This window comes from Gadus chalcogrammus, chromosome 4 (assembly GCF_026213295.1).
Source record: "Gadus chalcogrammus isolate NIFS_2021 chromosome 4, NIFS_Gcha_1.0, whole genome shotgun sequence".
In the NCBI taxonomy this organism is placed as follows: domain Eukaryota; kingdom Metazoa; phylum Chordata; class Actinopteri; order Gadiformes; family Gadidae; genus Gadus; species Gadus chalcogrammus.
The window spans coordinates 1,485,624-1,503,648 of NC_079415.1; the positions used below are offsets into that span (position 1 = coordinate 1,485,624).

The 18,025-nt window shown below is 43.4% G+C and overlaps 1 protein-coding gene across 3 annotated transcripts in view; it reads right to left on the reverse strand.

The window, feature by feature from the left end:
- LOC130381623 (NACHT, LRR and PYD domains-containing protein 12-like) overlaps positions 1-18,025 on the reverse strand; it is a 75,696-nt gene that overhangs the window by 50,556 nt on the left and 7,115 nt on the right. The window contains exons 9-14 of one of the 3 annotated variants that reach the window (XM_056589310.1): positions 16,782-16,955; positions 15,605-15,778; positions 13,859-14,032; positions 13,488-13,661; positions 12,607-12,653; positions 8,211-11,608 (exon numbers count right to left, since the gene is read on the reverse strand). The exons of 1 other annotated variant lie outside the window; for it this stretch is intronic. In XM_056589310.1, coding sequence (XP_056445285.1) covers positions 11,007-11,608; positions 12,607-12,653; positions 13,488-13,661; positions 13,859-14,032; positions 15,605-15,778; positions 16,782-16,955 — 1,345 coding nt within the window. In that variant the 3' untranslated portion in view covers positions 8,211-11,006. Of the gene's footprint in view, positions 1-8,210; positions 11,609-12,606; positions 12,654-13,487; positions 13,662-13,858; positions 14,033-15,604; positions 15,779-16,781; positions 16,956-18,025 lie in introns of those variants that run through there. One more of the 3 variants, XM_056589311.1, reaches the window with a different exon arrangement.

Below are 18,025 nucleotides of genomic sequence, written 5' to 3' on the forward strand. Positions count from 1 at the left end.
AAGACAGACCCGCCTCGCCCAGTGCTTCGGGCAATAACGACAGCTGAGCTACAATCTTCCTCTGACAGAAAGTGTGATCGACTCCAAACCCGAAGCACAACTCATGTTTTCACCAGCGAGTTTTTTTCTGTCATCTAATTACAATTTTTTTCAATTGCTTGAACACATTTTGCAAAACTTGGCTCACTGTGTCAAAACTCAACACACAAGCACATAAGACACAAGACTGAGAAATATACCTCTATATCAAATTGAAACTCTTCTATCGAAACCTTACAATCCTTCGTCAAAATGTCATTCTGATGACAAAATGTTACACACTTGTATCATATGAATACACTTTCAGATCAGCAGCAACACACTAGTCTACTTTATATAAAACACTGCAGTCTTCCATATTCACTGTTTTTATTCAGTTCCAAAGAGGGCACGTTTTCACAACAACAAAAAAATCTAATACTGAATACTGTACATTGCAATACAGTAACCTATACTTTAAAGGCACCCAGTGCAACTTTTGAGGCTTAAAAATAAACATTCAATTTCTAGTCTTTTTTACACGTAGTAAGTTTCAATAACTCCATACCATTACATACCGACATTCAAGCAGCAAAGATGAGACGTCGTTGTGTGGTGAGAACTGATAGAAAATCGATAACAACAACAATGCCGCCATTTTCTTTATTTTTTGTAACCTACAATAAATAAAGCAGGCTTCCAGTCAATGGAAAAATGGCTTCTCCCCACCGGCGATTGTTGTTGTTTACGATTTTCTATCAGTTCTCACCACACAGCGACGTCTCATCTTTGCTCCTTGAATGTCGATATGTAATGGTATGGAGTTATTGAAACTTACTACGTGTAAAAAAGACTAGAAATTGAATGTTTATTTTTCATTGAATGTTTACATAAAGTTGCACTGGGTGCCTTTAAAGTTCAATAAATTCAGTTTAATCTAAAATATAACAAACATTTACCAAAAATACACAACTGTACTGTACATTAACACAGAACCACACGGCAATTGTGCGTGGCTTATGGGTCCTCCAATTGTGTGCCGAATCCATCCATGGATTGACCTTACCTCAATGTCTCCGCAGGCCTGTTCCATTGCCTGCAGAAGAGGCATGCGGGCATGTGGTTGGCGGCCATATACACTACATCCTCAAGCCGAAAAAAAACGTATATAGGGTGTAGAAATGGCGAGTATACGACTTCAACATTTTTATGGTTGGTGTACCAGATCCGGACCAAAACAGCCCGATGGAAATTAACATTATCCCAGACAACAACAAACCTGGGCTGCTCTGATCTGTCCTGTTCAGCTGCGTCATGAAGTGCATCTAGAAGTTTGATGATATGTTGGGTATTGTAGTGACCTATTTTTGCATGATGGTCCAGTTACCCTCGAAGGTTTATGGCGGCACACAATGATATATATTTCCCCCGCGCTGCCCCGGGACGTGCACAATTGCCCTTTGGCCTTTTTTGTAGCTGGCTGTTGGTGTTCAGTTTTGTAAGAAAGTGTTTTGAGGTGTGTATTTTCAATTAACCAATGTGTTTAGTATTTTGAATAGATGTGTTTTCCCAATGATATACTGAGATGTTATTTTTGAACTAAGTGTCTTATGTTTGAAATAGTGTGTAGTGTGCAGGAGCAAGTGTGTTGCAGAAAGGATCAAGTGTGTTGCAGAATAGCAACTAAAGTGCAAAGCAGCGCTTTTGTTTAAGGAATTGCTACATGTGTTTAAGGTATAGTAACAAAAACTTCAAGTTGTGTTAATTTGGTCTAAGCATGTGTCTATTGTTCAAGCAATTGAATAGTTCACCTGTGTCACGCACTTCCTATATAACGCGCACATGCTGTTGTGCGTGTATTTATGATTGTGTGTTCTACGTGCTATTCATTGTCAATAGACGTTACATTCTTAGTGTTTAGTGACCACGCCCCCTCGAGTGACTGTAACAGATTAAAGAATGACGAATATTTGTGTATCCTTTCATTTTATATTTTGTGGTTATGTGAGTATTATTTCACCAAAATCTTGTATTGTTCATGTAGTTGTTTTTAGGTATTGGGAGATTTATTTGTTGTGTAACTGCGCCCTCTATTGGATAGTGCTGGCTATATGCTGGATTTCTGTGTTCCTTTCTCAGTTTGCGTTCCACTGGATTGAGAGAGGCTTGTTCAATCCATGAAGATAGGGTCCTGAATCTTTTTTCTCATTGAAATTGTACAGAATAAAGCGCCATAAAAGAACGTCAGCGTCCTGTCTTCAGTGCACCGGAACACAACGCAGTAGTCGGCGACATGCAGACCGCGCCGGCTTCATGACCACGCCCCCTCGAGTGCCCACGGTCAGAGTGATAGATATAACATCTGTGAAGGTATCTCCGGGGGTAAATTGTTTAAATTGCTACGTCTTTTGAATTGTCAACTCTCTTTATTACATCAGAGGGCCTTTATGATGCTGATCTTTATTTGTATGTGCATTAATTATATATTTTATTTATCTTGGTAGATGACCGTTTTGGGTTAGGGTTAGGGTTAGGGTTAGGGTTAGGGTTAGGGTTAGGGTTAGGGTTAGGGTTAGGGTTAGGGTTAGGGTTAGGGTTAGGGTTAGGGTTGGCGAGCTGACTGCCTGCTAGTTAGTCAGCTCGATTTCGCCAGCTTTGACGGTATCACTGCACCAGAAGTTAAGTAGTGAATCTCTGACAACCTTTATTTGGTTAGTTATTGATGTAGGATTACTCGGATCAATAAGCTTGATTAACGACGGGTTTAATCTGCTGAACCTGACGGTGTTAGCTACGGTGTTGGAGTACTGTGTGTCTGATGCTATAGCTAGTAGATATAAGGTATTTTTCATAATGCAAGCTTCCGTCCACCCCTTCCCCAACTTGGCAGCAATTTGGCCACGTGTGGGGAAACTCATTGACCTACAGGCTATTCAAGGTCTGGTCTGATTATTTTCACTCTCCTGCAGCTGGTGGTGGGTGCTGCTGCTGATGTTGTATGCGGCAGCTCCCCCACGGGGCACCATCACCGCCGCCGCAGAGTGGTGGTGCCTCGGCGCAGCCCGCTGCCAAGGCAGTGGTGCCTCGGCAGCGGGCAGTGGGGCTCCAGCGGGGGACCCGACGCAGTCATTTGAGATTCCTATTATCGTCTGGAGGCGCACACAGCTTCTGGCCGTGATAGTATATATGATATGAAATAGATATCTATGTATAATATGATATTATTTAGATATAGAGCTCCAGGACTCCCGCCGGAGCAGGCGGGAGCATTGCGATATCCACTGTAAACAGAGCGCATGGTACCGTGGCCGCAAGCTGCTCAGGGCCACACCCCCACCCTCCACCTTGATCCGCCTCTAAAAAACGGAACGTTTGTGGAAAGCTCATTGTGGGACTGGCTCGTGGTGGCTGTAATTCTGCACCAAGGCTGAATTTGTTCAACATCTTCAAATACTGTATTAAGGGCACACTAACACCTATAAGCATCCATAAAGTAGCATGCTATGGGACCTTTAACAAGCACTCCAACAATGGCTAAATGGAGTACTGTTATTAATAATGTTATTTAAGGAGGTGGAAAACCTAATAACTAATCAATACTGCATCGAAATGCGTCTAGCCTGATCTTTACATTTTCGGTTCAATAACCTTTGAGGATGTTTGGATTACCGATAGGCCACTGGTGTGTGGTTCCTCTACTCTATACTAACACCTACTGGTGCAGTTGAACATTACATTGAGGGGTAGGCTGATGGGTGCATGGTGGGGATAACGACCACACACACATGATTCAATGAAGCACTATTAATTCCCTCACTTTGATTTGAGCTAAAGTAGCTGAATGAACAATATTTCAAACCATCATAAAAATATATTTGAGACCTGGATGTGGCGGTGTAGCTTATTTACACAGAGCTTCAGATTAAATAGATAATGCAAACTTTCCGTTTTACGCAAACTTTGTAAACCGACACTTACTATAAAAAGAAGAACGTTTATCATTATCAGCCTCCATCTCTGTCCTTAAAGATCCCATGCCATGCTATTTTATGGATGCTTTAATATAGGTATTAGTGTGGGCCACAAACACAGTATTCAAAGACGTCCCCGAAATTCAGCCGTGGTGCAGAGTTACAGCCACTCCGAACCAGTCGCACATTGAGCTTCCCCCAAACGCGCTGTTTCGGTGGGCGTGTCAAGGCGGGTCAAGGAGGGGGGTGGGGGTGTGTGTGGCCCTGAGCAGCTTGTAGCCACAGTACCATGCGCTCTGGTTACGGTGGGCGTGTCAAGGCAGGTCAAGGAGGGGGGTGGGGGTGTGGCCCAGAGCAGCTTGTAGCCACAGTACCATGCGCTCTGGTTACGGTGGGCGTGTCAAGGCAGGTCAAGGAGGGGGGTGGGGGTGTGGCCCTGAGCAGCTTGTAGCCACAGTACCATGCGCTCTGTTTACGGTGGATGTATCGCAATGGCTCGTAGAAACCCATATTATACATAGATATCTATATAATATAATTAAGCAATAGATCACGCCAGGCTGTGGTATGTGCTCATTATACCACTGTTAAGGGGCGTTGTCCGGCCCCGACGCGCAGCGGAGGGCCGGCGACCCCCTTCACAGTGGTATAATGAGCACATGTCACTGACTGAAGTGATCTATTGCTTTTATACAACGGTTACTGTTATGGCGAAACGAAAGTCATAGACAAACTACATTTAAAAAGAAACCAAGAAAGTCAAAGTAGCCGTTTTATTAAAGACTTCCAAAAAGTAGTCCCTCCTGGCTGCCTTCAAAATGCACGACGGTCGCTATGCAACACACTTTAGCGTCCCTCCGAGAGAACGGTTGTAACGGTTTCCACTTCAAGGCGCGGAGTGATACTTTCACAAAATGATCGGGCGTCATAGCAGTTATGTATACGCTCATTATACAACAGTTAGGAACCAATCAGATCGCTGGATTTAGGCCCCCCGTTGTATAATATAATATATATTATCACCTGGCCCTGAGCAGCTTGTAGCCACGGTACCATGCGCTATGTTTACGGTGGATGTATCGCAATGGCTCTTAGAAACCCATATTATACATAGATATCTATATCATATAATATATAATATATATTATCACGGCCAAAAGCTGTGTGAGCCTCCAGACGATAGGCTATTATGAATCTCAAACGACCGCGTCTTCTTCAGATTGATGTGGAAGTGGAAGAACCAGAGACGTCGGAGAACCCGACGAAGTCCTTTGTGATTCATTATATCATCTGGAGGTGCACACAGCTTTTGGCCGTGATAATATGTATTATTTGATATAGATATCTATGTATTATATGATATTTAGATGTAGAGAGCCCCAGGACTGTAACGCAAGTGTTGTACACTTCCTTGTTATTTGGATAACCGTTCTGCTGTTGGTATGATGGCGCATAACACGTCGCCGTCGGACTCTCGTCTCTGGTATTTCTACAACGAGACTCGTAGTGGGGGTTATCTCAGCCACGGTTGAGAAGGAATTGGGGGAAAGGAACTTTGGCTTTGACTCCCTGAAGTACATGAACCACGACATGGAGGAGAAAGGGATTGTTGGCCGCGAATGTATCCCGCTTGAGCCCTGCTTCCCGCCGCCTCGGCAGCGGTCAGCGCTAATCACCGCCTCCTGAAGCCGAGGCGGTGGTCCATCGGCAGCGAGGCTCCGGCGGGAGACGACCGCGGCCAACAATCCCTTTCTCCTCCATGTCGTGGTTCATGTACTTCAGGGAGTCAAAGCCAAAGTTCCTTCCCCCCCAATTCATTCTCAACCATGGCTGAGATAACCCCCACTACGAGTCTCGTTGTAGAAATACCAGAGTCCGACGTGTTATGCGCCATCACACCAACAGCAGAACGGTTATCCAAATAACAAGGAAGACTGTAACACTTGCGTTACAGTCCTGGAGCTCTATATCTAAATAATATCATATAATACATAGATATCTATATCAAATAATACATATTATCACGGCCAAAAGCTGTGTGCACCTCCAGACGATATAATGAATCACAAAGGACTTCGTCGGGTTCTCCGACGTCTCTGGTTCTTCCACTTCCACATCAATCTGTAGTAGACAGAACCGCGCGCTGCCTGCTGCCTGCTGCCGGCGCGAGGCACCACCGCCCGGCTGCCCGCTGCCGGGCGGTGGTGCTTCGCGGCAACCGGCGGCAGGCAGCATGTCGCAGTTCATGTACTTCGATGTCGTTCTGCCATTGCATTCAAAATTCTGTAACTAGCCTGTTACTACGAACTAAGCAACTACCATACACGTATTAGCATTTAGCACTAGCTCAATCACGACTCCTTCAGAATTCTTGTGGGGGGTTACGAACCAACCAAGTGGGCAGGGCCATGAATAATAGTTTGACAACGCTACGTCACAGTGTCACCTTATCCAGATCGGCTTATTTCTTCTGCCTTTTTCCTTTCATTGCCTATTGCATTCAGCAGACAAATTGCATAGATTCCAAACTTACCACAGCTCACAAACTTATTCAGACCTATGTTATTTAACAAACAATAGGAAAAATGTGATTTTAATGGCATGAGCTCTTTAATGTGTAGTATGAAAGCTTCACTCAGTGGCCGAGGTCAACCTTGCATAACCGATTTTTAATCTCAATGAGGTTCCACCTAGATAAATAAAGGTTTCAAAGAAAATAAGCACTTATGATAGGATAGGCGATGATAGCACACACACAGACACACACACACACACACACACACACACACACACACACACACACACACACACACACACACACACACACACACACACACACACACACGGAAGGTGAGTGGAGGTGAGGGTGGAGTGTGTGTCTGAGAAACGATGAGTGGTCCAGTAAAATCAGTAAAAAAAAAACAGTAGTAGCATGACACGACAGTGTGTCCGTTTCTCTCTCGCTCTCCCTAACTGTAGGGACAATGTATTTCCACCAGGGGGAGCACTTACCCCTTTTTTAATCATAGCCCATATTATTCTGTCTTGAAGGGATCTGTTAAATTATCCCTTTCCCCTTTCCCCTCATTGGGTTAACATTGACTGATTAAAATAATAAAACAAACAACAAATAAAAACAAAAAAAGAAAGGCGTGGACTGACTAATTTCGAAGTGCTAATTCAAAACCCCTGCTTTTAAGATTGATGGTTGACCGCTGTGCCGTGAAGACTAGTTATTCATAATCATAACATCCCAACATATCACTTTGGTTTGTTAAGTTGAAGCATGCAGCATTTCACCATCACCGACCAACACTTCATCTAAAATGCGGATGCTGCCTTCGACTGTTGAACAATCTTAGTCACACTCTGCCAGCCTCACGCCGACCCAAACCTGTCATGTTGCAGAGCCCGCTGGAGGAAAACACTTTGGGGGTTCTGGAAGGAGCACAAGCGTTCGTCACGCCACATTCTGCTGCCTAGAAACTGTTGATAATTTGTAATTGAATTTTGGACGGACTGCGTGATGAGGAATGGCATGTGATGTCACGTGGTGTTGCTCTATCGACGGGAAAGTTGTAATTGATGGGCACTATGCAGTTTGTGAGTGTGCCATAATATAAATGACCGTGGAATGATGAAGAGGTATGCTCCCGGTGGATGTCAGACATTTCTTTTTTGCTGATTATTTTTCTTGTATAGCATTTGGATCCCTCACAGCATGGTTCAGTTGTGGGGTCTTTCCCTGGAACCGTTGAAAAATATCGTTATATCACATGAAATATGCCATGTATAACATATACAAATATACCAACACACTTAGTAATAAAACGTATTATAATATAGGCTACGAGAATAATTTGAGACTAGTGTAGCACATTTTACTTAAAGGTTTCATTCCACGAGAAACCGTTTAATCTTGTTCCTTTTGAAATACGGTCCCAGGTCTTTCTAAGTCAGGAGTCTGCACCAGAGACTCAAGACTCACCTGTTCAGAGTTCACCTGGACTCTGCACCAGAGACTCAAGACTCACCCGTTCAGAGTTCACCCGGACTCTGCACCAGAGACTCAAGACTCACCCGTTCAGAGTTCACCCGGACTCTGCACCAGAGACTCAAGACTCACCTGTTCAGAGTTCACCTGGACTCTGCACCAGAGACTCGAGACTCACCTGTTCAGAGTTCACCCGGACTCTGTATAGCCACCCCTCCCTCCCCTCTTACGCACTTATCGTATGTTGTATGTCCTGGCACTTAAGAATAACTTAGTATTGTGTAGCATTTTCTCCTAGATATCTCTGTTGTGTACGGGGAATGGGTTAACCTAGTGATTTATAGCGCTTGTCACTTGATTCTATGAACATCCATAGTGTACAGACAGAGATATATTGTTTTTTCTCTTTCTCCTGACTAATGGACACATTGTAAGTCTCTCTGGATCAAAGCGTCTGATAACCGAGGTGAACGGAGACTCCACTGTTGTGTTGTGACGAGTTGGAGGAAAGGTCTCCAGAGGACTGAGCTCATGGTCCTCCAGGCCACCAGTGAGAGGAACAGACTGAAGACTGGGTCCAGGTCAGGGGGCGGGACCCCTCAGAGACCTGGACTGAAGACTGGGTCCAGGTCTGGGTCCAGGACCCCTCAGAGACCTTCTAGGACCCCAGGGCCTGGAAGGACATTCCAGGTGTGCTGCTCCGACAACAGAAATCTCTGGAGAAACATCTGCTACGCTTGGAGGAATTCAAGTGAAGAAACCTGAACTATCATGGACTGAACAGAGAACATTCAGTAGATCCACTGAGTTGATTATCACAATTTCTTTATTTTATTGAATCGATTACATTTATTTCAATCATATGTTGTGGCAATTCCTTTACCAGATATTGCGTCCAAGGCGGATGAGATTTCCAAACGCAAAAAGCACACAATACGTGGACAATTATGGTGATATATGTTTGTAATAATAGTCTAAACAACGATACATCGTAACATGCATCAACAAACTATAGAATAGGCATACAAAACAATAATCCGTGGCCTCAGATGGGAGTTCGCCCTGCGTCTCTCTAAAGGTTTGCAAGGAGAAGTCCGCTGCACGGCTAAAGGCAGGAGTTCTACACTTCTGTCGGGTTTCTGAGGGCAGAGGTCCCCCAATAAACCAAAAGCCTTTGTTAACCAGATGGTAATCTATTGATTGAAGCTCCTCAGGATGTCATAAAGGGTGCCTTATGGACAGTGTTGTGCCTGAACGCGTTCATTGAACGATAGTTCATGAACTCGTTCATATTTTCGGCGAACGTGAACTGAACGTACTGTATTACTGCCTGATGAACGTTACTGTGAACTCGTTCATTCTGGTGTCTGTGAACGGCACGCTCACTTGGTTTAACTTCGTTCAATTGGGGGGATATTCGTTTATCAACGCGGCGGATGCGCGCGCAGAATGAGAACATTTGTTTTACCGGTTGCCATGGTGATATCCGTGTGATTAATTTGCAGTTGCGGTGTTGTCAGCTTATTGTTACATTAAACTGTAATCAGAAAATGCGGTTATATGCTATAGACCCTATAGTGTCTGTGGTGTAAAGGCTGGGACGAATTAAAAATTATAAATATGTACACTTTATGTTGAAAGTATAGACCGTCGCGATTCCCATCGAAACAAATGGCGCAGTGATTATTCTTCATAACGAGATCTGTTAAATTGTGAAAAATGAATCTGTGGTGTAAAGGCTGAGACGAATTTCGAATTATAAATATGTACAATCCAGAACGTTAGCTCTCTGGCTCATAGCTCAGCGGACTAGAATACCTCCTAGAATCATTGCTTGTTGGCCGGAAACGGAAAGGGCGGCTGTTTACGTTTGGTTGTAGTCTTTTCGCTCGGTTCTCCGGCTCAACAGTAGGGCTAGAACCGAACGTAAAGACTACAACCAAACGTGAACACCCCCCCTTCCGCTTCCGGCCAACGAGCAATGAGTCTTCCAACAGAAATCAATGGGATTTACAAAATGCGCTAAATGTGCAATAAAACACGATATAAACTGTATTTCGCTACGATGCTTGATTCAACCACTCTATTTCATCCTAGACAAACCACGAAGTGGGCTCAATGTTCAAAATACCGGAAAAAAAAAATAGCTCACAGCAACATATTGAAAGAAAGAACTGAACTGTTTAACTGAACTAGTTCCTTTTTAAAGTTTGTGAACTGAACTTTGAACTAGATCACGTAGAAAATGAACTTCCCAACACTGCTTATGGAACCCTTTGCCTCTTGACGCTCCCCAGGGGGTCAAGAAAACAGGTCCAAACCAACAATAGGCAGCAGGGGAACGGAACGTGAAAACAAACATACATCACACGAAACACAAAGGTTTACATTTTAGACGACCCTGAAGAAGAGCAGGGTGGCAAGACCATTCACGGAATAATAAACAAAGCCTAAGTTCATCAAGAAAAACGTAACAACGTGTAGATTTTCAATCACACGTATCAATAAAAAACAAACAAGAAATAATAATGAAAAGAAAAGCATGAGAAATCATTAAACAAAAACGATGCTCAAATTATTTAAAAAATAAGTAAAATCATATTACATATAATTGATATATTAATGGTGGCTAGCATTATGAATATAATGAATGAATATATAATAATAATAATAATAATAATAATACATTTAATTTAGAGGCGCCTTTCAAGACACCCAAGGTCACCTTACAGAGCATATAGTCATCATAAATCGTTTTTTAAAAAAGAAGACATTGTGGAAAAAATAAATAAATATAAATAAAATATAAAAAGCAAGTTAACATATAAAAAGCGAGATAGTTACGCGTTAATGCAAATTTTTTTTTTTTTCATCCCTAACATACAGAGAGAGAGAGAGAGACAGAGAGACAGAGACAGAGACAGAGACAGAGACAGAGAGACAGAGACAGAGACAGAGACAGAGACAGAGACAGAGAGAGAGAGAGAGAGAGAGAGAGAGAGAGAGAGAGAGAGAGAGAGAGACTATAACTTACACAGAGACACTGAGGAACCCCCCCCAAGCCCCCAGAACCCAAACGCAAGGAGGAGGTCCTCCTGGGTGAAGGAGGACCAGAAGGTGTGGAGGTGTGTCAGTGTGGCTGAGGACCCTCCTTTACCTGGGGACACTCTGTAGAAGGACAGAGAGCCAGCAGGCCGGTCCAGATACACTCCTACTCTGGTGGAGCCAGCGGGGCGGAGAGGTATGGGTGTTGCACTACCGTTGTAGCAGGCAGAGTAATGATCATCATCATCACCATCACCACCATCATCCTCATCATCACAACCATCATGACAATAAAGACTCCATGACATGTTGTTCTTTCCAAGCTCGCTGTCATCACCCCGTCCTCTCCTTGTGATTCCTCTGTATGTCACTCCTATCTCAACCCATCCTTCCCACTCTACCTCCCAGTAACAGCGGTCAGTCAGAGCCTCTCTACCCAACACCTGGGGCAGGGAGTCAAATCTCTCTGGGTGATCCGGATACGACTGGTCCTCTCCAGCCAGCGTCACCTCCCTTTTGTCCTCAGACAGAGAGAGGACTCTGTGGGCCGTGTTGGGGTCCAGTTTGAGGTCACAGGCATCTGATGGAGAACAAGACATGATGAAAAGCTGAACCATTCTTCATCATCATCATCATCATCATCATCATCATCATCATCATCACTAGTACTGTTCTCTTGCATTCTTCTTTTTCTTCCTGCTTCACGTTCATCTACTCTACACACATTAACATAGAAAGAATACAGCTTACATAGCTACTCTAGCGGACTAGTGGGCTATAGCTTTGGAAATAGTAGTCCATATTGTTTATGAGATAATTTAAGTTAAAAATAAATGTAAATCCCATGTGTGTGTGAGTGGCTTTCACAGTCAAAACATATAAACTGAATCTACTCCCGTAATATTTACACTCTGGCTCAGAGGCGGTTCTACGTCCAGTTACGCCCCGGGGGGTTGTATCATGCCCCTAGGCACTTCAGTGGGGGTTTCATTCCGTCTGTGCACGGCACCTTCTCAACGAGCAGGTGTGCACCTGCAGCCAGAGGGGGCGCCAAAATACCAATTCCCCACACAATGTTATATACTTCATTGAAAACCGCTACGCAGCATTTTTCTTTTTTTACTGCTCGTGGCGCCCCCCCATGTGATTTGGCGCCCCCCACAAATATGGCGCCCTAGGCGGCTGCCTGATTCGCCCGTGCCTAAAGCCGCCACTGCTCTGGCTCCTCTGGAATATCTCAGCTATAGTCAACATACTTTTCAAGATATTAGACTTTGAAAGGTTCCATCCATTGTAATCCACCTGTGTAAACAGACTGAACCAGCTGAGCTCACATACAGGCTGGGAACTAACTGTTGGTACCATAGACCTGGCTCATACATGCTATACATAGACATGTACGTACACATACGTACACACACCTACACAAACATACTAGACATACATGAACACAGGGTAACATCACTACACATGCATAGGCCTACACATGTGAATGAGCTGACGTCACCTCCTGCTGTGTGGATGGACTTTCCATCTCAATAGTGAGTGTGTGATGTGATGAATCAAACAGACACTTACACTTCTTTAGAGCTCGTCGCAGCCTCAGCACTCCACTGTGCTCCAGACTGGGGGGGAATCAAAACCAATTTTTACACTGCTGAATATGACCGTCTTGTCTTATGCACACCTTGTTTCCGGCATGGACCGCACGTTTACACTGCCGGAGGTAAATTGCCTGCTTGAGCTAGAACCCCATTTTACCCTCCCGGACCCTACACACATTGGCGGTTTCATTCTGATGTAAATGCGATTAGACGGCTCCGCGGCTCCAGGGGCGGGACTTGGGTAGAGGTGTCGCTGCGTTGTCTCTACAACAGAGACAACGCAGCGATATCAACATGAGCAGTTCTAACTGGAGAGACGGTGAAATCCGCAAGCTGCTGATCATGTGAGAGAAGGTGATGCAATCACATTAAACGAAGATGGGGAAAGAGAGAAAGACACAGAGGAACTTTCCCTACAAGGCTTTTGTCGGGATAAGAAACAAGTGGTCAGCAAAATTTGCATGCATTCTTGCATGCAAGTCTCTTTAATCCTAAAAAGACATAAACATTCATAGTATGCAAATTATTCTAAAGAGGTCTTCTCTCCATGTGTAGCCCCGCCTTCTCCAGTGAACCAAGAAAGCCCACTCCGTGAGGATGGGGGATTTTACCCCCTCGGTTTCACACAGGCATGGCAGTGAAATTGCCGGGTGTGCCAAGCCGCGACTGAACTGGCTTGGCATTGTAAAAAGGCCTACAGTAAGATTAGTAGGTTGAAACATTCACCTTCATCATCTGCCGTCTCATCACGTTCTACACAAGTTATAGCTGCCTTTTCAAACCACTTAATCTAGCAGCGGCTTGAATCCTTGTAGGAGACTTTGTCTCCTACAAGGTGAGCTGTCCTCTCCATACCTGAGAGTGTCCAGTCTCCAGCGTGGATCCTCCAGTCCAGCAGAGAGCAGCGCAGCTCCAGAGTCTCCTGGGTGATTGTAGCTCAGGTTCAGCTCTCTCAGATGGGAGGGGTTGGAGCTCAGAGCGGAGGCCAGAGAAGCACAGCCTTTGTGTGTGACCAGGCAGCCAGACAATCTACACACACACACACACACACACACACACACACACACACACACACACACACACACACACACACACACACACACACACACACACACACACACACACACACACACACACACGTGAGAAATATAACCGGGGGTAAATCTGTTCAATGTCCTCTGTTGTGAATCTTGTGGAGTAACATTTTGACATTGGGTCAAACTGACCTGAGCGTTTCCAGTGTACAGTGTGGACTCCCCAGTCCAGCAGAGAGCAGCTTCACTCCTGAATCCTGCAGATCATTGTTACTCAGGTCCAGGTCTCTCAGACTAGAGGAGTCCGAGCTGAGAACTGAGGCCAGAGCTCTACAGCATCTCTTTGACAGATGACAGCAATTCAGCCTTCACACAAACAATAAACACAACATGTTAAGAACTGTAATGACTGATGTATTTAAAATTTGTTATCAGACATGTTTTATTAGTTTTACTAAATTTCAGTACAGTAGATCTTCAAAATATGACTTATTTAGAGGTCAAATAACTAAAACTAATGAAAATGTCCCTAAAAAGAGCCGGCTGTAAGAGAAAACTGTTATTAAACTTAGACAGTAAAGTACGCTTTACTGTCTCTAACCACACGATTATGAGTAGAATAGAATGTAATAAAACATCTAATCTTTTAACTCGAGGTTGTGCCCGTCCGCGGGTTTGGTGACAGAGCGGTCTGACAGCACAGCACTGTTGCTCTGTCAGCCGCCCAAACATTCCATGCATGGAATTTCATCGGGTCTTGCAGCACTGTATAATTGCATGTTCTTTGACGGACATCTGCGTTTGCTTCACAGCGAGTGCTTGCGTAGCAGTTGGGCTGTGATGAAAATGCGCAACCAGTTTGCTGCACGCTCCGATCATGCGCTCCAGGACCTGGACAGCCTTGAACACGTCATTAATAGCCAGTTGGAGCTATTAATGGTCTATATAGTGACAGGTTACTGTCATATAAGATGTTGTGGTCAGGGATGTCCAGCAGTCGGTTGTCAGTGCGACATACATGGTTTGGTCGAGCAGGCGTTTAATTTTGGCTGAGCAAGCTTTATTACCCTAGAAGTAACGGTTTTCCTGCAGGGCATTGTGTAATCTGGCTCAAGAAAACTGATGAGCTTTTTAAATCCTTCATCCTCCACCACTGACATCGGTTACATGTCAAGGGCCACCATTTCAGCAATTAAGCTGGTGATTGAGTCGATCCGTCCCTTCTCACACTTCTTGCCTGCAAAATGCAGCATGGTCGTCTGTCGTGCCCCCGAACCGCTAGCACCGACGTTAGCCCCACCACCGGTCTCCGTTTCAGACCACCTTGTCGGATGTTTCCAGCGCAGGTGATTGTTCATCGACCCTGTGCTGTTTTTAAAAGCCAAATGTACACCACACAGTGTACATTTCGCTTGGTCTCTTTTCACGTTTTTTTCAAAAAACCTCCACGCCGCACTTCGCTGTTTAGTGTTAGCTGTCATCGCAAGTCCAAAGTGAAACTTACGTGTTACATGACGTAATGCCCGGTGGTCAGTTACCCAACATTTATCTTGTGCATTTCTTAGAGCATTAACGTTGTCAAAGTGGGACAAATTGTAGCTTTATTAATCTCTAAATAAATAGTATGTGTTATTTTAGATCGAAGATTTTGATTTTTTTTTTTGGGGGGGGGGTTTCGTTTACTGATTTTTCCTAAACGGTTATGATTTACTAACCGGTAACACGTGTACACGTGTACCCGTTCACACCCCTAGGTGCCACCAAATAAAAAAGTTAGTGGCAGCAGTAGAAAATGTGTCTTTAGCCCTGAGAGCACATATTCGGATATTCACATATTCATATTTATTTAGACCTGTTAACTTTCTGGAGGTAAATCTGTTCAATGTCCTCTGATGTGGATCTTGTTGTGTAACTGTTTGACCATTGGGTCAAACTGACCTGAGCGTTTCCAGTGTACAGTGTGGACTCCCCAGTCCAGCAGAGAGCAGCTTCACTCCTGAATCCTGCAGATCATTGGTACTCAGATCCAGCTCTCTCAGACTAGAGGAGTTGGAGCTGAGAACTGAGGCCAGAGCTTCACAGCATCTCTCTGACAGATGACAGCCATTAAGCCTTCACAATAAACACAATATGTTAGGAACAGTGATTAATTTTTCTTTTTTTTAATTTGTCACAAGACATGTTTTATTAGTTTAACTAAATCTCAAAATGTCCCTAAAAAGAGCCAGTTCTAAGAAGCATCCGTTATTTAACTTTACTAAACAACTCTTAAGTCCAACCTACTGTCTGACTACATGGTTCTGAGCAGAATATGAATCTCATAAAACATACATCTTATACCATCATTAACAAACTGAATCCAACGTACACCTTTTACTCTCATGGCAACACAAATAGAGTGAGATGGAGGTCTTGTGTTTGATAAGATGAGTGGTAATGGCGCTGCGATGCACGCAGACTGCCAAGGTTTAGTTCAGTGCCGAGTTAAGGTGCGGCTGTATTGCGGCGCCAATGTGAACGCTCTATTAGGAAACACGACCCACTTAAGTTCTCATGAAGACACTCTGCTTTGATCAGAAACTGAAACACTGGTTTGTACTTTGTGCAAAGTTTCAATGAAATGTCACAGCAGCACTAGCGCTATTCAAGAGCATGTGAAGAAATGCACTATTCTGGATGACCCAGAGAAGAAGATAAATCCTTATTGGAGTATATAATCCAATCAGCAGCTGGTTATTATTAGTAGGTATTTGATTGAGAAGGAGGAGGAGGAGGATGAAGAGTTGGTTGGTGAGGAAAGTCGAGGCGCTGGCGTTAAAAACAAAAAAAGACCCCCTATGCAATCAAAACATTAACAGCTTATTAAAAGTGAGTGAATCTGTTCACATGAATGGAGACACGTCCATTCATTCTCACTTCTAATAAAGGGCTGCAACCACATTTGTTAGGGTGCCACCAAATTAAAAAGTAATTGGCACCAAATGTGTCTTGAGCCCTGAGAGGACATATTCTACTTATTTATTTAGACTATTTAACTTTCTGGAGGTAAATCTGTTCAATGTCCTCTGACGTAGGACTTGTGGTGTAACTGTTTGAGATATTGAGTAAAACTGACCTGAGGGTTTCCAGTGTACAGTGTGGACTCCCCAGTCCAGCAGAGAGCAGCTTCACTCCTGAGTCCTGTAGATTGTTGGTACTTAGGTCCAGCTCTCTCAGACTAGAGGAGTTGGAGCTGAGAACTGAGGCCAGAGCTTCACAGCCTCTCTCTGACAGATGACAGCTATTCAGCCTGCACACACAATAAACACAATATGTTAAGAACTGTGATTAAAATGACCTACATCTTTTACTTTAAACTTAAAGGAGAAATCCGGTGCAAAATGGATCTGGGATATGTTTAGCATGATAACGAGTTGGGATGTTCGTTTGTGAGCAAAAAAGCGCATGTACGCATTCTTAAGTTGTACGATTCTACCAAAACGCTTTAAACTTGGAACGATGGGGGCATGTGTTATGGTAAAAACTAAATCGCTATTGGTATTATATACAATACCATCAGTAGTTAACCCGTCGACACCATCTTGTCTTTAAGACGCGATAAGTAGACGACGAACACAGAGCTTGTGACATCCGTGAACAACACGCAAGCTCTGTGTTCGCCAATCTACTTATCGAGTCAACGGGAGAACTACTGACGGTATTGTGTGTATATAATGTCATTTTTAATAAACAATCTGTACACTTACAAAGTTATCAATGCCTCATTTTATACTTTAAGATCCTTATTATACTACCAAAGATATAGTTATACAACTGCCAATAACGTAATAACTTTTTGCCAATAATGTAATACATTTTTAGGTTATTTGCTGCTTGAATTAAAAAAAAACTTTGAAAATGTAATAACTGAGCCAATAACGTAATAAATGAGGTATCACTATTTTATTTTCAATTTCTGGAGAGACTCTGTCAAACATAGGGTCACTGTAAGGATAGATATTTAAGTGTGTGATGCAAGATGCAATAATAAGGCTAAGTGTGACAGTTTCTCGCTAGAAATTGAAAATAAAATCATCATATATTACATTATTGGCTCAGTTATTACATTTTCAAAATATTTTTTTTACATACAAGGCCAATAACGTAATAACCAGTCAATAACGTAATAAGTTATTACATTATTGGCTCAAAAACGTTATTACTTTATTGGCAAGTTATTACGTTATTGGCTTTATTACATTTAAATCATTACGATATTGGCAGCTATTACGTTATTGGCCGTTATTATGTTATTGGTTGCTACAACGTGTTAAAGGCTTTACTAAGATATGTTTCATTAATTGAACTACATTATATCCT